The sequence below is a fragment of the Sarcophilus harrisii genome, chromosome 3 (genome assembly GCF_902635505.1).
Source record: "Sarcophilus harrisii chromosome 3, mSarHar1.11, whole genome shotgun sequence".
Classification (NCBI taxonomy): domain Eukaryota; kingdom Metazoa; phylum Chordata; class Mammalia; order Dasyuromorphia; family Dasyuridae; genus Sarcophilus; species Sarcophilus harrisii.
In genome coordinates, this window is record NC_045428.1 from 487,996,080 (window position 1) to 488,018,134 (window position 22,055).

Genomic DNA, 22,055 nt, shown 5'->3' on the forward strand with positions numbered 1-22,055 from the left:
CAGGCATGGAGGCGTGGCCTGGCCCGGGATAGACTGAGGTCGGGAAGAGGGCGGGGACGGAGAAAATGTGGAGAGGACGGAGGGCTGGGAGAGGCGGGGCCGGAGGGGGCCGGGCCTGTCTCCGCGTCGTCATGGCAGCGGGAACGCGCCGCGCCTCCGGGAGCCTCCACCTGGGCCCGAGCCGAGTCCGGAGCAGGCCCTGCCCTAGCGGGCCGCCAGCACCCAGGGCCCATCCCTGTGCGCCCGGCTTCGGGGAGCACAAGCCGGAACGCCGCGTCTGGAAGGGTGTAGCCCCCCAAATTCCTCGTCCGTAACCGGGGGGTGCGCTCCTCCTTTACCATGGTGCCGTTGGAGAGAGCTTTGTGAGTCCTAAAGAGCCCTGGAGTGTGAGTGGCTGTTGTTAATATTTTTAGGAAGTTATGGGGCCAAGAGTAACAAAGGGGCACGGAGCGGGTGGTGAGCCCGCAGCGCCCGCAGCGCCCGGGTAGGGAAAAAACAAGGGGGAGCCTACCTGGGCATGCGTGGGCGTGAATGAATGAATGAATGAATGAAGCATTTCTTAGGCACTTACCATGTGCTGAGCCTGGTGATACACACAGAAAAGCAAGATAATCCCCGCTTTCCGGGAGCTCAGCTCTGATGGGGGGGTGGGGGTGGGGGAGGGGAAGGGGCACAGAGCGGGGAGCAGGGAAGGCCCTTATCCAAGGCTCTGAGCATCTTCTGCCCCAGCTGTAGCAGAGATCTGGAGCCCTGGCCCACCTGTCTGGCACTGATAAACGCGGGCCAGCAGTTATTCGCTTCTTTCCCTCCCGCCTGGTCCCCCGGAATACAATATGGCCTTGAGCAGCGGGCAGGCCGTCAAAACGGCACCAGGGAACAAAACAGGTAACCCTAGTGCCGTCTCTCAGCCAGGCTTCAGGGCTGGCGGAGGGAAGTGCTTTTTCTTCATGCTAGAGAATTGGAAGTCCGTGTCTCGTTGGTGGTGATGATGTCCGTAATCAATGGAAATAGTGCTTTTGTGGATTAACCCTGGCAACTGAGAAGGATAGGGAGAAACCAAGATTAGTAATGTTTACACCCCTTCTTGGCCTTCTAGAGGTTTTTACAAAGCTGTAACTACAAATACTCATGCAAAGATATAACTAGAAATTTTTTTTGTCTAGATTAAGAAAGCAGTGTGAAAGGCTCCCTCAGGAATAGAGATCCTGGGACGCTGGTGGGTAGGTGTGGAAGAACACAATACTTTTTTGGGCAAATATCAGGCAGGAATTGCTCCCTTCTTTGTTACTATTATAATCTTGGTTATTATAGGGTGGTGACAGTGGCCTTGTTTTGATTAGTTTAGTCTAAGCTTCTCGGTATTAAATAGGATCCTGATTTTTAAAAAATTTTAAAGAGGTGGCTTCAGTTAATTTCAGCTTTCAACAGTTCCTAAACTATTTTCTCTTATATCTTTTGCAGGTCCCTCTTTCTTCCTCTTCCTTGTCTTTGGTTCCTGAGAGGGACTTTGAGCCACCATCAGGGTCACAGAAAATGGGGACCCCAGTGATCATGGGGTATTGTAATTCTCTGCAGGCAGGAGAGCCATTGGTAAGTTTCTGATATATCCTTCAGAGAAGTGTGATGATATCATGAGGTTTAGGGCTTCAGCACAGTTCTGTATCTGGAGGACTCTGGACCACTCAATGCAGTAATCACATAATTCTAATGTTCCACATTTGTACTGGAATCCTTTCTCTTTCCCAGCTCACTGGGTTTTTGAGTATGGTATCTCTATCTGCACTGCTCAGAATCTATTAAATTAGGTATAATTTAAGGTATCATTTATTCCTCAGCATCAAGACAGCATCAAAGAAAAGAAAGAAAATCCGTGTGTATTTTAGACTTTGTCAAGTTTAGAAAGGAATTGAACTGATGAAGTAAAAAGTGACCTGGTAGTAATCTGGTCACTAGCTGTAAGGAATGCATAGTCTCCACAGAAAGAGCTTTATATTTATTGCATTTTAATTGCATTATTACATTGTAAAATCATACCTCATATACCCAAACAATCTAGAGATGGGAAGACCTGAAGAGTGAATTGAGATATAAATTTGTTCAGATGTCACACACAGATTATCCACAAGATGTCGCTGCCCTAATCTAATTTTTATCTAGAAAATAGATTGTCCTGAACATAGCTGGAGGCTCATTTTAAAAAATTAGTATTAAGGATACTTTATCTCATAGTTTTGATATATTTTATGTAAAGCATTAGCATCTGGTGCTTCCTTTATTGTCTTTCTACAATTCCTGTCTCTCACAATTCTACTTTTTTTCTTCCTACTTACTCACTGTATCTCACTCACCAGACTGCACTTTGTCACCATATCCTATTTCCATGTGTATTCTCCTTTTACGGTTCTTATCTCCCTTTTCTATTCTGTGTGTGTGTGTGTGTAGATTCAGTCTTCCATTGTCTGGGCTCATAGAGAAGAGTAGAAACATAATCATCCGAACTTGTAGATGATCCTGAAACTATTTATATTCTATTTGGTAATATAAAGAAAGAGACGTATATATGTATTTATATATTCATAATATTCACACTGAATGTGACTATATCTACTATGAACAGGCATCTCTATGAGAGGAATATTCAGTTTAACAAGTATTAAGCACCAGTTTTGTGCTCAGCATTTTATTAGGTTCTTCTAGGGGTTGAAAAAGCAATAAAGGACATAATTATTGCTCTTACGATCTAATGGGGGACACAACAGCATCCAGAACATTAGTGAAAATTGCAAAATGGAAGATCATAGCATCACAGAAGAGGAACATAAGATTTAGAATCTGGAAGGGACCTTATAGATCATCAAATCCAATATCTTAATTTTATAGATGGAGAAACTGAGACCCAAAAAGCTTAAGTGATTGCCCAGAATCATACAGCTGACTATTAAAAGCTAAACTGTACAAGTGTGGTAGAATGTCAGAGGAGTGTGAGAATGAGGGTTAAAGTCACGAGGGAAGGCTATGGATGGGGCAGCTAATACTGGAGTTGGGCTTGAGAGAGATGAAGGATCTGGAGAGGCAGAGTGGAGAGGCTATATTATTCTAGATGAGGAAACGACATGATTGGAGGCACAGAGATAGGAATGACCATGACCTATTTGTATATATTTGGCCCATCATATAGATCTCTAGCCCCATATATGTAAAGAGAGATGTATGGAGGGCCTTAGAGTGCTTTCTTGTGAAAAATACGGGAGGAGTAGCTATTTCTGGCAATATGGCAGGAATCGTGGCAGAAACTTCCATCCCATGTTTCTCCGATTCCTCTCCCAGGCAGAGCAGCTGGTAGAAATTACGTATAAGTTTCACTTATGTTGAATCCCAGCTACTTCTGTACCAGATGGCTTTGCCAGTTCCAAACCATTGTGCAAAATTGGTCACAGTCTTTTGTCTTCATATTTACCCTTATACTGGTAAATTTGGGGGAGTCCCCCATGTATGACTATGATATCCCTAAAAGGATTCGACGTGGAATAAGAGCCAAAACTCATTTGGCAAGATCTCTGAAGGACTACCTTCTGGAGTGAACTAGAAGCATTCTGAGTACTCCTAGGGATGATCTAATCCTGGACTAATAACCCACTCTTACGCTGTGTTTTGTACATAAGCCACATTTTATTCTGACTGATTCACATTGCTGTGAGTCTTTTTCTCAGACATTGTGAACTTAGTGACAGGTTCTAGCTTGATGAATGTCCTGTTGTTTCAAGGACAGTGACCTCATCACAAGTAAGTGACAGCAGTTGAAGCAAGAATAGCTTCCTCTTTTGCCTGATTGTTTTCTGCCCGGTGTTATATCATCATGTTCCAAACTCAAAATCAAAGGGACGTCACTGGAAGAATAGTAATGAATATGTCTTGATTTTGTCTTATTTAGGTAGAATTTGCAAAGAAGCAGATTTTGGCTTCATATAAAGAATAGCTACCCAATTAGCACTATTCCAAATTGGTATGGGTTGCCTTGAGAGGTAGTGAGTTCCCCATTGCTGGACATGTTAGGCTAATTTCAGATACCTATTTGATGGAAAATTCCTGTTTAGGTATACGTTGGACTAGATGATATCTGAAATTTCTTCTAATTCCAAGTTTTTCTGATGTTTTGGTATCTCTCTCAGGACAGAAATGACCTGATTAAGAGATTGAAGCTCTTTCTTAGAATGTTTTCTATCTATTAGTAACAACTAGAATTATTAGAATCATACTGTTTTGGAGTTTGAAGGTAGTTATATTAGTTGAAAACTCATTCAATCAATATCTAACCAGAATACCAAAGCATCCCCAACAAATGGTTATCTAGGCTTTGCTTGAATATCTATAGTTATAGTGAAACTCATTTTATTCTTTCTTAGATTTCTTGGATTTGCTCATTCAACTGTATTTATTAAGAATTTACTAGGTAGGGTGGCACAGTGATTAGAGCACCAGCTCTGAAGTCAGGAGGGCCCGAGTTCAAATTTGACCTCAGACACTTAACACTTCCTGACTGTGTGACCCTGAGCAAGTCACTTGACCCCAATTGCCTTGGGGGGAAAAAGAATTTACTAGATGTAAGGTATTGGGCTAGACTGAAAATACAAACACAAAGTGAAAAAACAGTACTTATTATTAAGCCTTTCTTCAATTTTTGCCCATTGTTATTCTTTTTTATTTAATTCAATTTTGTTTTATTTTTTGGGCCAATTCTTCCCATCTTACCTCCCCCCTTCCCCATTGAGAAAGCCAGAAAAGCAAAACCTCTGTTGTAAATGTGTATTATCACATTGCTATTAATTCTACTTCTGTATGGCAGCCCTCAATACACTGAGAGACCTATCTCGTATTCCTTGAGGCTTTTCTCCAGGCTAATCACCTCCTGTTCTTTCAACCACTCCCAGTGAGGAATGTTATTAATCCATTTCTCATGATCTGTTCCCGTTTGTCCAGTTTGTGGTGCACAGAATGGAATTTGATACTCCAGTCTAACCAGGACAAAAAATTAAATTAATTACTTTGTAGAACTCTCATCTAGGCTTCTACTTCTTTTCTCCAAATATAATTTCTTGTAGGTCTGAAACATTGTTTTTGAATCTTTTGGTGGGTCCTGAACAGCCTTGCATCCATCCACACTCAATGTTCTCTTGTACACTCTTGAATTAGATAGAGCATTGTCATCTTCATCTTTGACTGCTTCTATTTTCCTTTTCTTCTGAGGAATACATTTTAACCAATCTTCTTTTGTACTTTTTATGCCTTGTACAGGAACTTGCTCCTTTCTAGGAAAAGACTTTAAGTCTGGATATTCTTCATTCTTTCCATTCTTAAATGGAACCTCCTTACTTTTGGACTCTGCTTCTCTGGAATAGATCTTAGAAGTCTTGTTGTTCAGTTGTGTCTAACTGTCCATGACACTTTGGGTTTTTTCCCTTGGTACCGATAATGGAGAGGGTTGCCATTTCCTTCTCCAGCTTATTTTACACATGAGGAAATTGAGGCAAGCAGGGTTAAGTGACTTGTCCAGGATCGCACAGCTAACGTTTGAAGTTGAATTTAAACTCAGATCTTCCTGACTCCAGGCGCAGCACTTTGTCATTGGCTAGAAACTATTAGGCAGTGTAGTTCATATTGTTGATTTGGCTGTTTCTGGTCTTCCGTTTTCTAGAAATCTCTGTGTGTTTAGGTTTAGGAAAGATGAATAATTTAATTGGGTACTGCCATAGTTTATTCTCACTAAGCTCTGTTAGTAAGAGCTCCATGTAGCAGCAAGGGTCCTGTGTCCTGCAGTTGGACAAAGGATTTGTCTCTCCTCCTGGCTCTGTGTCACCATGGGCACTAGCTCCAAGCCAGTCCAGGAGATAATGTGGTATATGGTGGAGTGCTCAGCCTGGACTCAGCAGAGGCCTGGGTTTAGGGCCTGGCTAGGACCCTTACTAGCTCCAAACCTGCTTCAGCCCAGACTCCTTCTGGACTCCCTCCAACCCCCAGCCTCACACACATACTTTCCAGCTCCCTTCTATGTGTTGTTTTCTTTCATTAGAATGGAAACTCCCTCTTTGAAGGCAGGGATTCTTTTGCTTTTTTGCTTGTATTATATTTCTGTTGCTGCTTACTTAGCATAGTGCTTGGCACAAATAATTACTTCATAAAGTCTGGAATTGCTAGTTAGTTTATGAAATTGTAAAATGGGGCAAGTTTGCCCCAATTCCTTATATATTCTTGAGGAGAAAACACAGTAATGGAGGCAAGTGGGGCTGTAATTGAACTTTCATAAGGCACAGAGTGTGGGGGCAACAGCACAGAAAGTACAGAGATAAGAAGCAAAACAGCACTGAAGCAGATGGCATGGGGATGAGAAGAGGCACAGAAAACCACTCACATAACCATGAATTAGAGCTGGGAGAGCTGGGCACCATGGATCCAATGGAATTGGAAGAGTACTGGGGGCAGGAGTTTGAGAGCTCTCTTTTTTTTTTCCCCTTAGGTTTTATATGTGCATTCATTTTTTATATGTTTACATATGAATCATGTTGGGGGGGAAATCAAAGCAGAAGGGAAAATCATGAGAAAGAAAAAATATAGAAGAAAAAAAGGTGAAAATACTATGCTTTGATAAACCTCATTCAGTTTCTATAGTTCTCTCTGGATGCAGATGACATTTTCCCTCCAAAATTTATTGGAATTGCTTTGGACCATTGCTTTGCTGAGGAGAGCCAAGTGATAGTGGATCATCAAAACCTTGCAGTTGCTGTATACAGTGTTCTCCTAGTTCTTTGAGCTCTCATTTTAACAAGATTTAGAGCAGAGTCACTCTTATCTCTACCACCTTAGAGTGAGTTCATCAACAACCCAAATCATCTCAAAGTTATCAGTAACATTTGGTGTTCTGCTGGTCTTACTGTTGATGTCTGGAGCTTATCTGAGATTTACATATCATGAGATTGAAAGGCTCTGACCCAGAAGGCCCAGATGGCTTCCCCTACAGTTTGTTCCTGATCTCAGATGTAATTTTGGGTAAATATATTACAGTGTTTGCAAATTAGGCTTCTTTGGTCTGGGAGATGGTCTTTGAATCTTAATTCCTTTGCAATCTTAACCGCTACTATTATTACCATACACTGGCTACTTATAAACTTATTATACTGCCTGGAGCTGGGAGACTGGGGGTGGGAGGTTGAGATCGACCAGAACAAAGTACAGCTTGGACACAATACTTTATCTAGTCAGCTAGTTAGCTGGGTGATCCTGGATAGAAAAGTCACATCTATGAGACCCAGGGCCAATGGTGCAATCAGTTCTTTTAGCTCCTGATGTTCCCTTTCTTTGGGAACAAAATGCTCTTACACAAGTGTGTGTATACACACACACACACACACACACACACACACATATATCTCAAGCATTTATTAAGTTTCTGCTAAATGTTCTTACACAAGTGTATATATATATACACACACACATATATATCTCAAGCATTTATTGTTTCTGCTAAATGTTCTTACACAAGTGTATATATACACACACACATATATATCTCAAGCATTTATTAAGTTTCTGCTAAATGTTCTTACACAAGTGTATATATACACACACACATATATATCTCAAGCATTTAAGTTTCTGCTAAATGTTCTTACACAAGTGTATATATATACACACACACACATATATATATCTCAAGCATTTATTAAGTTTCTGCTATGTTCCAGGCAGGGCAGCTAGGTGGTTCAGTGGAGAAAGTGCTGGGTCAGAAGTCCGGAAAACCCATCTTCCTGACCTGCAATCTGGCCTCAGCTACTTATTGGATGTGTGACTCTGGGCAAGTCACTTAACCCTGCTTGCCTCAGTTTCCTCATCTCCAAAATGTAGGAGTGGGGGTTATTGGGGTGGCCACTGTAAATCTCAGGGGGGCGGGTATAAGTCCTAAGGCAGAGATCCGTCTAGGTTTTCAAAACTCCCAGGTCATCAGGGTCCCAGTATCACCAGTATCACTATCGCCTTCGTTTTCCATTCTCTCTTTTTCTTATTTTTTCCCTTCCCTATTATTTTACTGTTTATTTTTTTAATCTTATTCTCTTGTCTCTTTGTTCTTACTCTCTGTACTCTAGTCTTACAGTTTCCAGTCCCATCTGGGAAAAAAAAGGTTACTTTGTTTGGTGTGGGAAAAAACTCAGAAATGTGATTCACGGCTTTCCCAGCCCTCCTCCTCCCGAGATTCCGGTGGCCTTGGCCCTGGCGGGTGCGCGTGTGGCTGGCCGCCCGCTGGGCTCTCCGGCGCCCGTGGCCGGGGCCCCTCCATCCCGAAGGTGTTTCTATAGGAACAGCGCGCCGGCTTCTCCGCCAGAGGCCCCCCGGATGAGCATGCTCAGTGCAAGGCTTCCCCGGGGCTCCCAGCTCCGTTTCCAGTGAGCAGCCTGTCTGGGACTCCGGAGGGATCCCTCTGAGCTGAGTGCGGCGTCTTTGTGTTCGGAGGAGGAAGCAGCCGAGGAGGAGGTCTGGTCTCGGGCCGGGACCTGGAAAAAGCCAGGCGGGAACAATGCTGGCCTGCCTGACCAGGGGGAATTTCCTGGAGGTCCTGCAGGAGGGCTTCACGGAGGTAACTGCCCTCTTCCCACACTTGGGGCCTTTCCTTTCCTCCCTATCCGCTCCGCGCTCCCGCCCTCGACCTCCATCCTCTGCCCAGCCCGCCTCCAGCCTGTCCTGCTGGAGAAGTTGACATCCACGGGGGAAACTCAGAGTATCTTGTGCTCTCTTTTCTCATCACTTGCCGGTGCTCTGGAGGACAGCATTTTAAGAAGTTTCCTCTCCAGAGAGGTAGCCTCCCACTTTGTGAGGGCTTTTCTCCAAACACATTCTGGGGGAGGGGGGGGGACCTTTGATTTTTCACAAGAAATCTGTAACTCTCAGGGTCAGTCCAGGCTGGGCTGAGGGCATCGTAGTGGCTTGGGGGAGGGGGAAGAGGAAGCAGATTCAAGGGCCGTGTATTAGAACTTCAGCTAGTGTAGAAGGAACGAAGGAGAGCAGCTGAGAATTATAAGAGGTCTCTGTGAGGTATTCCTGCTGTAGTTGTACCTTTGGATCTGGAGATTTCTTTATAGCCTGGAAAATACGGTTTCCAAAGGAAAGCACTAAGGGAGTTGTAAGCCTGGCTGCTGAGCACGTTGCAAACTTTAAAGCATTTATATGTCAGTTATTAGTACTTCATTCTTATCTTTACTTGTGAATGAATTAAAAAAATAAGAAGGAATCTACAGATGAGTCTGCATTCCAATACTGTTGTTCAGTTATGAAAAACAAGTCATTTTATTCACCCAATATCATCTGTTCATTACATATAAAACAATAATAATAGTACTTTAGCTACTTAACCTCAGGCTGTTTTTTCATCAAAAAATATGAGAAAAACAAGATGATGATGATGATGATATTTCTGTTAGATAAAAACAGGGTTCCTTTTTTAGTCCTGATTAGAAATTCCAGAATCAGCAACTAGAAGGGGAGGGAATATCAGTACAGACAATAGGGGAGGTCTTCCTGTCGCAAAGAGGAGTTGGAATCTGTTTTCTTTTGGTATTCTCAGAAATTCCCTTTCTTCCTTCTAGAACTAGAAAGTTCTGACTTATTTCCTTCTTTTCTATCCCATTTGCACCAAGGGATGCATCATTACTTCTGCGTGTGATCTCCTTCATCTGCCCTCCTCAGTGGGGCCCCCACAGGGATACCCAGGATTCCCTTGTCACAGCTGCATTACAGGCCTCCTTCCTTAATTCCTGTTTCCAATTATGAATCTCTGCAGCCTGACCTTCCTCAAAACCTTCCCCAGCCTAGGCCTCTTCCTGTCCTCCTTGTCTTATTTGGGACACAGAGGGAAGAAAGCCTCCCTTAATCCACAGAACTTTCTGGGTCTCTGGTGCTGGTGCTTCATTCCAGGGAAACAAGTGAGTGAGGGAAGAGTGGGGCCTGGTCCAGAGCCCTCCACTCCAGACCTCACATCTTTGATTCATAGGATTTTAAACAAAGAAGCGATAGCTTTCTATAACGAGACAGCTAGATATAAGAAATAGCTAGATAGCTACCAGTTGTCAGTACCTGCAATGTCATTTGGGACCTCCTTTTCTCATTCTCAGTTCTGAGACACCCCTCTCCCCCTAGACCCCTTAGCTGAAGACCTGGAGTTCTGACGTACCTAATAATTCTCAAGTACAATAAATCTCTCTCAATCAGTGTCTCTAGCTAGCTGCCATATTATTCATCCAGGAGAAACAAATGAGAATGGGGTCAATCCTAACATATGCCTTCTGATTATCTCATTGTTACCCTATCTACTGAATCCCACACAGAGAATCACTGTATGATCAAATGAGATAATATATATAAAGTCCTTTGTGGACCTTAAGGAGCTATAGAAATGTTAGTTATTATTATTTTTAACATCATATCACTCTTCTAGAGGCTCCTGGAAAGCCCATTGGGAACAATTCTAGTAGCAGACAAGGTGACAGAGATTTTACATATATATACTTCATCTTATTCCCATATGGATCTAATTTCTTCTTCTACCTCTATATTTTAATAGCTTTTCATTCCATGTAGCTTAGAGATTAGAGATATTTGGTATGGTGACATAAAATATCATATGAAAAATGTTCTTAACTTTTTATGGATCATTTCTCTATACCTGGCCAGTAATAGGCATGAGTTATTATTGTTAATTATCTAAATCTCATATTTTTCAGTTACTACTATTTTATTCCCAGATGGTCCCTTAAAAGGACCAGAGCGTCTCATTTGGCCATCTTTTTAATGCCTTTGTGTTGCTATCGAGAGCCTATGTCCCCTGGTTAACAGATAGGCAAAGAAAAGGGCCAAGGAGTTTATTTTGGGGTAAATGATGGGAGTCCTTATAGATGTGATAGAAATATAGCAATATATTTTCCTTCCTCCTATAGTCATCCCACTTCTTTCTTGACCTATGACCATCCTCCCTATTTTGTCAGATTGTAAGCAAATTTATCTGCCTGGCAAGTTCACAACATTTCTTTGCAACTCCATAACTATATCACAGTATTTTCTTTAACCATTCATTGTCTGGAGTGAAACATGGCCGAAATCTTCATTCTTTACTATGAAGCCATATTAGAAGGGCATAGTTAAGGCCCTGGTGTCAAGGCTACTCTTCAGTTTCTCTGAGACACTAAAGTTTAAAAAATTATCAACAATTGCTTGTCTTCTCAATGGGTGAGGGAGGGGTTGAAGAAAGGGAGAGAACCTGGAACTTTAAAATTAACAACAAAAAAAGAACTTTAAAAATAAATAAATAAATAATGTGAAAGATGATCCAAGAGCTACTGTGTAACTATGGCAATATTCTCCAGACACATTGCAAAATAACTACATGTAAATTAATCCTATCTAGGTTTGTTTAAGGTCAGTTCCACTTTAAAAAAAACAGCAAAGGCTTTTGATTCTTGAGTTAATTAACAATTTTCCTATGGTCTTTCGCCTCTGAAAGTGAAGCCCTAGAGTGTTCTAACATACACTCAGGACTTGTCCTTTGGGCCAGTACTCTGGCTTATTCTTTTCTACATTAAATACATACATAGTCAACTCCTGGGAATGATCCAAGCAGATCTAAAGCTGTCCCCTACCACCTGCCTGCTTTAGGGTTGAACTGTGATCTCACTCTTCATGACAGGGGCAATTGCCGCCCAAAGCAGGGCTGTAAGGTCCTCATTATATGTGTGAAAGGGAAAGCTGCTGTTGCGGTGCCCTTCTGCGAGAAGCCTGCTCTGAGAGGCAAGGTTCTCCCTCCACCCAGCTGCTACACTGGCACAACCAGCAGCCACTCCCCATTGGCAAGTGGGATTCTGCCATATTTCCTGCCTTGGAGAACAGAACTATGGCGCCGGCTGCAGCGGCCTGATGACCTAGAGATTCTGATTATGCCTGCCAAGCCTGCCTTCAATTTTTCCCCCACTGATACAATTTGCTTAGTAGACTATCCGCATGCTTTGGTAGGTGGGTGCTGAAGGTGCAGGTCTTGATGCTTTGCTCATTTTCTTAACTAGTGTGCTCCTGACCAGGCCAGATTTCCCCCGCTTTGACTTCTGATGCAACTCTGACTTTTTTTGCTTTTTTCTGTCGCATAATTATCTGTATGTCTCTATGAACACAGTCTCTGGCTCATTTGTTAATATGGATTTCCCTAAATGATATTCTCAAGGATATTGTGAGCTTTTTTAGAAAGCTGCTGCAAGGCAGACATTTAGTTTTGTAGCCAGGAACCCTTTACCAACCTAGCTCCTGGTCTGACACACATGATATATTCCTAAGGCAGTAAGCTTAAGACAATGTGCATCTCTTGAACACTTGCTAAAGAAAATAAATGCCTCAGAGCACTAAGTTGGGGGGGAAAGGTGTGTGTGTGGGGGGAGAGAAATGGTGATTTAGAGATTTTGTGTATGGGTAAGAGTACTCCTGAATGGACCATATCTAGCCACAGGGAATAGAGAGTTTCCTCACTGACTTATAAAAATGCTAACATAAAGCAGTTCTTTATTGGCTGAGCTCTCTCCTACTTACATATGGGCTGGCAGAATTTCTTTAGCAGGTTTCTCCCCAAGGAGGAGAGCAATATGGATCTTTTACTAAGTCCCAGCTGCTTCTGTGGCCTCTTAAAAGCACAGAGAGGAGTTGTGTCTGGTCTCAGCCCCATAAATGGGAAATAGAATGAGTCTGAGTAGGGGCCTGGAGCAGCAGCTGCTGGAGTAAGCATCTTTCCTAAGTGCTAGGGGCTGTGTGTGTTTTCGCAGGTAAAAAGGCTCTACCATTAGGCCAGTAAGAGAATCCTGATATTTCTGCAAGAATTTGGCCTTTTAATGCTCCGCTGTGGAAATGTAAAAGTCCCATTAGTCTTTGGCGTTTCTGTGTACTGCTCTACCCCCTCCCCCCCAACTTTCTTGCTTCTGGCCAACTGACATGCCCTCTCCCCACCCAGGCCCATTGGCTCCATTCCCACAGGCGACTGGTGCCAGGAAAACAGATGCTCCCTGGCAGGAAGCTACCAAACCGCTTTATTTCTTTCTCTGTAAGTGATGGGGGGGGGCACGTACAGCAGTGATAGGAATCTCTTGTTTCCCAAGTACCACTCAGCCTGCAGGGTATGGGCTGGGAACGCTTCACCTATTGTGGCTGGCAGTCCTGGCCATTGTGTCCCAGACCCTGCTGTAGTGTTTTGCAAGGGACATCGGAGAAGGTTCCCAGGACCAGTTAGAATGGTGGAGGGAAAGTAGGGGGCTAAATGGAAAATAATGATTCCAACTGACACTTATCTAGAAAATCTCTCTCTTGGAATCTTGCCAGCGGTTCCATCCCTCTTATTGTATGCCGTTGATAGTGACTGAATATGATCTGAACCAGTACAAAAGGCTCCCTTATGTCCTTGTTCAGTGATCAATCAATAATCATTTATGAAGCACTTTTACATCCTAGACATGATGTTAAGGGCTGAGCATTCAAAGATAATAATGTCCCTGTCCCTGCTCCCAAGAAGCTTACACTCAATCACAGAGGAAAATAAGTATTCAGCGTGAATACAAAAGACATACATGGTAGTTTAAGGAGAAAGGGAGCCTGGGAAGATCAGGAAAAGGCATCATGCAGAAAGAGTGAGTTGAGTCCAGGGGAAAGGAAAGGATTCTATAAGGCAGAAAGGAGGAGGGAATAAATCCCGGGCCGTTTTGGTTAGATTGTAGTGTTATATTGTAGGAAGGGGAAGGACTAATGAGGCTGGACAGGAAAATTGCAACCAGGTTGTCTTAAAGCTAAAGAGAATGACTTTTGGGGGGTATTTGTGACTCATATGTTAAGAAAGGGCTTGCCATCAGTAGAACTTCAAAAACATACTTTTGTTTAGTGATGGTTAGGGTATCTCTTTTAAGCATCAAGCTGAATGCCATCATAAAGCTATTATTAATAACAAATCCCATCCAGCATTTTTGGGTTCCTGCCTTTTCTTCATCTTCTTGGCTCTGCCTGCATTTTTTTGTTTGTTTGTTTTTTGTTTTTGTTTACAAAGCATTTTACTCACAACTCCCTTGAGTGGTATAAGTGATCACTCCTATTTTATAGATGAGGATACAGAGGTTTAGAGAGAAATGGACTTGACAAGGGACAGAACAAGTAATGTTGATGTTGGAACTTGAGTTCTTTGATGATGCCCTTACTACATCTCATCTCCACTTCTGGGTGCCCTTGGCATTTCAAATTCAGCATGTGAAAAAGGGAGTCCATCCTTTATTTTTACTCCTAAAATTTTTCTTCTTCCGACTTTATTATGTTTGTCTTTACCCTCAGTCTATCAATATGCATTTATTATTGGGCTATTTTGTACCAGGGATAGGCACAAAGACAAAATGAAATGGTCCTTGCCCTGGAGCTTACATTAGGGGAGATAACCTGTTTGTAAATAAATCTATACTAAGTAAGTAGGCAGTAACTTGAGGCAGAGAGCAGTTAAAAGGATTAGGAAAGGCAAGGCCTCATATAGGAGGGGAACAAGGGCATTTTTTTTTTTTTTTTTTTTTGCTGAGGCAATTGGGGTTAAGTGACTTCCCCAGGGTCACACAGCTAGGAAGTGTTCAGTGTCTGAGGTCAGATTTGAACTCCTGACTTCAGGGCCTGATGCTGGAGTATGAGGAATACAAGAAGGCCAATTCTGTTCAGACCAATTAGTGAGGGAGAGTGAGTGATAATACAATATCCTTGGAAAGAGCCAGATTTTAAGGGCTTTAAATGCCAAATAGAGGACATTGTATTGTGTCCTAGAGATATCAGAGTCACTGGAATTTCTTGAGCAGGGAAGCAGGGGGCTCAGACCTTGGTTTTAAGAATATTATTTTGGCAATTGTGTTGAGTACAGATTGGACAAGGGTGACGGGAAACCAAGGAGAAGGCCTTTACAATTGTCTGGGTGTGAGGTAATAGGGATTTTTACGGCTTCAAGACAGGATGTGAAGGTGGAGTACACAAGATTTAGGACCTGAGTAGGAGGTGTGAGACAGAGTGTGAAACTGAGAATGAGGCTGAGGTTGTAACTGGAAGGATACCCTCAACAGGAATAGGGAAATTAGAAAAGCAAGTTTTGGGGGAAAGATAATTGGTTCTGTTTTGAACATGTTATGTTTCACATACTTGGGGTGAGGGAAGGGTATTTTGGGTGGGGATAATCAGTTTTCAGTGTCCTACACACATTGGTAATGAGGAACTGGAGCTCAGAAGAGACACTAGGTTTGAATATGTAGCTCTGGAAGCCATCTACAAAAGGGTGATAATTAAACCCATGGAAACTGATGAGAAAACCAAGTAAGAGAAAGTAATTCACTACACATTCTTTCTTCTCTCCTATTCTCATATCAAAAATCCATTCACATCATCTCCCGTCTCCTACACTCCAGTGTCTCCCCATCTCCTACCTCCTTCACTGTGGGCTACAAACATCGGAAGTAAACAGCCTTTTGTAGGAGATTTTCTGTGAAAGAGAGGAAAGATAAAAGACATAACAAAGATTGTTATAGTGAAATGAAGGGTTTCTAAAAAAATTGGTTTGTAGATAACAGGGAAGGAGCTAAGAAACTAGGAACAATTGAAAAGTAGAGAAAGAGAGAATGACTGTGAGAGCATTTTGCTGAAGAATTCAGGAAGGGCAAGATGAAGGGTATATGGGGAGGGATTATACTTACCAAGAAAAAGCATCACCTTTTCATCAGAAATTGGAGTAAAGGAGAAGAGGGGGGATGATGTGAATGGGGTTTTGAGATAAGAGCTGGGGAGAAGAATCATGGTTAATGACCTCTGTTTTCTCAGTCAGAAATGAAGCAAGATCCTCTGATAAAAGAATGGACAGAGGGCATAATAAGGGAAGCCTGAGGAGATGAGAGATTTAGAGTAATTCTCCACTGGGGGAAGTGGGATAGAAAATCACTTAGGGAGGAGTAAAAAGGACTGCCTTGGGGTGAGATGAGATAACATAGTTTTGTAGTTTTCCCAGTAAGCATTGCTGTGTGACTTCCTTCAGAGTCCAGCACTGTTAGGGACTGGAAGCAGGACAGAGAGAACAATGTATTGTTGAATTGGTTTACTATAGGATCAAAATTAGGGGAAAAGTGAAAGGAGAGCAGTGGTGATGGGCTTGTAGAGTAGGGATGGAAGGACTAGGTGTCAAGATAAAGATGAATGTGTTTAAAAGAGGAGAGAGAGAATGGTAAAAAAATTTCAGAAATCCTGAAAATGAGATTAAAGTGCTTGTGGGTGAGATCAAGGTGTGTGGCTGTGGTAAAATAAAAGCATAAATCATTTGTCTTGAGATTGAGGGACTAGAAAGCTTAACTCTTTTGAAGGAATCTTATCATCAAAATGAGGGAGCATTGAAGTACCTTAGTAAGAGGACATGTGTCAGAGTTGCAAGGAAGAATGTGATCCAGGTACTAATTAATCTCTTTAAGAAAGAGAAATAATGAGGAGACAAATGCCAGCAGGATGTAGATTGGGAGTTACAGTGAGATAGTGGCCCCTAAAAGGAGAAGTTCCTAATTAGCAATGACAACAGGGAAAGTCTGAAAATAGCAGTGGAGAGCAGAAAGCTTGCTTGCTCTTACTCCAGGACCAGCATCTGAAAGAGAATAAAAGAAGATATAACCAGTAGGAGAAAGGATGGAAAGATTTGTTTGTTTGTTTGTAGGGAACCCTGTTAGGGAGTTCCAGAAAATGGAAGAAGCTAGAGAAGCCTGAGATAAAGAGAAGTATGTTAATGTGAGAATGGAGATTCCCTGGGGCAGGGTGAGAGACACAGGCCCTACCAGACTAGGGACTGGGTGGGAAGATGAGACTTGGAAGTGGGGTATGGTTTTTGCTTATGCAGCTATGGGGAAAGGGGAAGAATTGAGGAGAGGTCTGTACCAAACGGATTAGAAGGAGGTTGCTAGCTACTGTGCTAAGCATTTTTAACAAATGTCATCTCATTTACTCTTTACAATGACTTTGAAATAATATTATTATATATATAATACTAATAATAGTACTTACTTCTACTATTATTGTAATGCCGAAGAAACTGAGCAAGACAGAGATTAGAGACCAATTCAATAGTTTATTAAATGGAGAGAAATACTGGGACCAATGGATCCATGTTGATCCCAGGGCTGGACCAGACTATTATCTCAAAGAGTCTTGCCCCGAGGATTGGGACAGCAAGCTTTTTATAGAATAACAAGAACAATGACATAATGGAGGTACCTAGGTGGGAATAACCTAATGGAGGGAGGTTACTGATATTCTAATGACATCTAAAATGGATAAACCTTTATCTTGTCAAATATTAAGAAGGAATGTCTATAAAACCTTTATCTCAAACATTAAGAGGGAAAGGTTATAACCTAAGGCAGAATAAATAGGACCATTAGATAAACTGGGTCACAACAATAAAAGGGAACTTTGGCATAACAAGTGTTACAGTAGACAAGAGCTCTGTGCCTTAAGTCAAGAAAAGCTGAGTTCCATTCTGGCCGCTAGCCAGACACTAGCTGTGAGATCCTGGGCAAGTCGTTTCATCTCTGCTTGCCTCAGTTTCCTCATCTGTAAAATGATATAAAATACTTCCCAGGATTATTGTGAGGATCAACAGGTATCTGAGGCATGTAGTACAGGCATACAGTAAGTGCCATATAAATGCTAGTTGGATCATGGGGATTGTGGTGATGCACCTGCCTCCCAGCCATTTGCCAAATGCTGTTGGTTCTGCACTGACAGCAGAAGCCTGGTGCAACCCCTTGTCACTAATCACATGGGCGGCTCCCCAGCTGAGCTGGCACCTCTTATCTCCACTATGTGTTTCCCTAACCTCCTCCTTAGGTGCCTCCTTCTCCAGTCTGTCCTATACGCCATGATTTTCCCCAAGCACAAACCTGATGTTGTTCTCCTCCTTAGCACATTCCAGGGGCTCTCTTTTATTTGTAGGATAAAATATAAACTTTTCTGAAAAGAATTTAAAGCTCTTTACAACCTGATCCCACTCCCTTAGCAGACACTGTTCATTTCTCTCCTTCCAAATCTTTTCCCCCAGGTTGGAATGCACTGCCTCCTCACTTTTCATTTCTTGGGATCCCTAAACTCTTGGGATCTTTCTTGGGATTGCAGGATTCCCTTCTAGGAGTATTCCCTTCTCCAGGAAACCTTTCCTGGAGTCCCCTCCCCAAGCTACCTTTTATTCATTTGGTATGTATTCTGCCTGTACACACACACACACACACACACACACACACACACACACACATTTTTACCCCCTCTAGAATGCAAATTCTTTAAGGTCAGGGACTGTTTCCTTTCTGTCTTAGTATTTCCAGGGTAGCCTGCCTAGTATATAGTAGATGCTTAATAAATGCTTGTTAATTGATTAAGCTAGAAATCCTACTGCTAAACATACATCCACAATCAAATATGGAAAGTAAGATCCAATGTATACCTCAAAGTTTCCAAAGTAGTACTCTTTGTAATAGCTTTTGTAGTGTCCATTGATTGGGGAATGGCCAGGCAGACCGGGATACATGAACGTGGAATGTAATCATGCTCTAAGAAATCATAAGTATGAACATTTCAGAGGCATGGAAAGGTTCATGTGAACTGATACAGAGTGAAGTAATAAGCAGGTCCAGAAAAACAGTAATCACAAGACAGCAGCAATGTCCTCACATTTACCAAAAAGCCCAAAGCAAAAAGGAAAAAACACCCAGAAAACTGCTATAATGATTAAGTTTGTCCTCAGAAAAAAAGATGAGAAAATATAACTGTCTGCCTCCTTATAGAAGGGAGACGTGTGCATAACTGTCCCACTAAGCTGTGTGTTGCTTGGTTTTGCTCAATTGCTTTTCTTCTTGGACTCTTTTACTTTTTGTTATAAGGGATGGCTCTGTAGATGGGGTAGGAAGAGGACTAATTTCAAAGGGAAGGTAATGTAAAAACAGAAGATAGCAAAGTGCACCCAGAGAGGTCAAGGGACTTGCCTGTGGTCACTCACAGAGGCATATGAACCCAGGTTCTCCAAGGTTGAACCCTTCTGTTTATTGTGTCAGGCTGCCTCTATCTTTTATTGTATCCATTTTAAATGTGACAACTATTTTTGTGGCAGTCTTTTTAAAAAAGCTCATGCTTTTTTAAATGCATGCAAAATGAGAATTAAATGTACAACAAAATGATAATTTCTTGTTGACTTTGGATATACAATAAAAATCAATCCCACCTATTTTTTTATTTTCTTCTTCAACGAGAACCCATAATCCATCCTTCTATTCATCTGCAACTTCCTTCTGTCCTCCAATTTCACTTAGTAAGAATATCAAGATCATATGTTTTAGTTCCCACCGCACCCCAACTGGATAAGGATCTCATATTTAGAATAACAGGAGTTAAACGAATGTTTATAGATAGTCTAGAAGCTGCATCCCTTTTTTGAGCCTTCTGCCAGCATCCCTTCAGAAGTTATAGGGGCTGCAAAGGACTGGGGCCATTTGGTATTTTTCTTGGTTTCTTGATCACTAGCCAAGAACTGAATTAGGTCATGGGACAGTTAGATACCAAACATGGTGCATAGTTTGCACAAGTGGATAAAGAATTGCCCCCAGGTGAATGACTTCCAGTACATGCCTCTGGTGCTGCGGGGTGAGGGTGGGTGGGTACCCTATTTGCTTATCAGATTCTCAGACTTGACAAACCCTCTAGCTTCACAAGGCTATCTCTACCTATGGTCATGAAAAATCTCTTTATAGAGCAATGGAAAGAGCATGGGAAACTTCTCTCACTTTGTAGCTTTGTACAGCTCCTTAAGAACTATCTTCCCTTTTTATTCCAGTAAAGAACTCTCTTTCTTATGAACTTAGATCTAAAGAGCTCCATTGTCCCAGATATGAACCATGCCATTGGTCTCCAGAACAATGGCCTAATGATAAAGAAATGGGGATGAAAGGCAGGTAGGAGCCCCTAAATGCCATGGTGGCCCAATTTGGGCAGCTAGTATTCACTTGCACAAGAATTCAATACCAGTTATGGATCCTGTAAGATAAATCCCACTAATGAGGATGGGAAGGATGTCTCTCTGAGTCTAGGAGCAAAATCTAATGGATTCATAATGTCATGGATGTCCCATTGAGCTCAAGAACATTGCTGTTGTCTTTTGTTTTCTATTAAATTTACTTTATTTTTAATACACGTTGCTTTATGAATCTCATGTTGGGAGAGAAAAATCAGACCAAAAGGGAAAAACCACAGTAGAGATAAAAAGAAAAAGCAAAAAAAAGAAGTAAACATTGCATTTGTTGATTTATAACTTCTTAGTTCTTCTGGATACAGATGGCATTTTCTGTCCAAAGTCTATTGGGATTGCTTTGGATCACGTAACTGCTGAGAAGAACTAACCCTCTCATAGTTGATCATCACATAGTCTTGCTGTTATGGTATACCATGTATTATTCCTGGTTCTGCTTTTTTCACAGCATCAGTTCATGTGTCCTTTGTTCTGGGAGAGGACCAAAATGACATCAGTTTGTTAGAGTTGAGGGGTGTCCGCTGTGGCTGCTCAGAGCAATACGAGCTTGGAGTGCTCAGCCTTCGGTTTCACACAGAGTCCCTATGAACATTTGGGGTGGATTCTTTAACTTTGCACATGTTATGTTTCTTCCGGGCTACTTCACTTCTGCTTGCTCATACAGCCCCGACCTTCTCTGATGAGGGCACGCCCTGCTGGGCAGTCTGAGTGCCCTTGTATCACTTTTTCTGACCCCCTGGTGAGCACCTGCCCCGTGTGATTTCTCCATTTGGCAAGTGTACATCTGGCATTTGTACAATGTAGTCAGCCCAAGAAATTGTGCTCTCTTCAGTAGAGTTGGTGTGCCCGGCTGTTATTTGGAGAAGGGGCCTCGGGGTCTGGTCTCTCATCCCACCAGGTGACTGGCAGGATCTTCTAAGACAAATCAAAGGGAAGCGATTCAGTTTCCTGGCCCGGGAAACACAGACAACATAATCAGAAGGGCGTTTCCTGCCAGAGAGGCCATTCCCTGGAAGCTGCTCATAGAACAGAGAAGCAAGTCCGCCAACTTTGCTGGCAGCGGAGGCAGAGAGGCTGCGTGGGCCCCATCCCAACTGCCCCCTCCTTGGGAAGGGAGCGCCACTGGAGCTGAGCTAGGAACTGTCTGTGGAGAGTCGGGATTCTCATGCAGGCTTGGGCAGATAAGACCCAGCAGACTGGGTTTGGTTCTGCTGCCTAGACCAGCGGCCTTACAACAACAAGGGTCATGGATAAAGGTCTGCCCTATTGCCAGATGACTCCCTGGGATGGGAGCAGATCCCAGTCTGGGTCTCAAAGGTAGAATAATATGCTGCCAAGAAATTGGGTTAGTTACAGATCAAATCCAAGCAGTAGCCCGAGGAAAGGTTTCTTCAACTATGGGACAGCACAGGGCAGGGCACATCAAACTGTCGGGAACATAGCCTTTTGTTGTAATCATAAGGGGCCCCAACAAGTGAACTCTTCCACTAGATAGAGAGGAGTCTATGTTTCTCCACTCACACTTTCACAGCCCTCCTTACCTCTTGCCTGAGGGACTGTAATGGTCTCCTGGCCCAAGTCTCTGCCCACTCCAATCCATTCTCCACTCCACTGCCAAAGTGTTTTCCTGCAGTACAGGTCTGACCAGGTTTTCTCTCTACTCAATAAACTCCTATTATCTCCTCTATCAAATACCCTCCATTAAACATTGAAACACTTCATGATCTGGCTCCTTGCTCTCCCTCCAGTTTTCCTACACTTTACTTCCCTATATGTATTGTGCAATCTAGCTACACTGGCATGTGTGTAGTTCCTTGCACATGATACTTTCCCACCTCCATGCCTTTGCATCCACTGGCCCTCATGCCTGGAATGCTCTTCCTCCTCCCCTCGGCCTCTTAGCTTCTTTTGCTGCCTAGACAGTTTAAATCCTACC

General features: G+C 42.6%; 1 protein-coding gene across 3 annotated transcripts in view; it reads left to right on the forward strand.

Moving 5' to 3' along the window:
• Positions 1–22,055, forward strand: part of DIXDC1 (DIX domain containing 1) — a 78,966-nt gene that overhangs the window by 17,762 nt on the left and 39,149 nt on the right. The window contains exons 1-2 of one of the 3 annotated variants that reach the window (XM_023499460.2): positions 128–386; positions 1,462–1,590. In XM_023499460.2, coding sequence (XP_023355228.2) covers positions 1,534–1,590 — 57 coding nt within the window. In that variant the 5' untranslated portion in view covers positions 128–386; positions 1,462–1,533. Of the gene's footprint in view, positions 1–127; positions 387–1,461; positions 1,591–8,235; positions 8,624–22,055 lie in introns of those variants that run through there. The other 2 variants (XM_031961172.1, XM_023499459.2) reach the window with 2 other exon arrangements.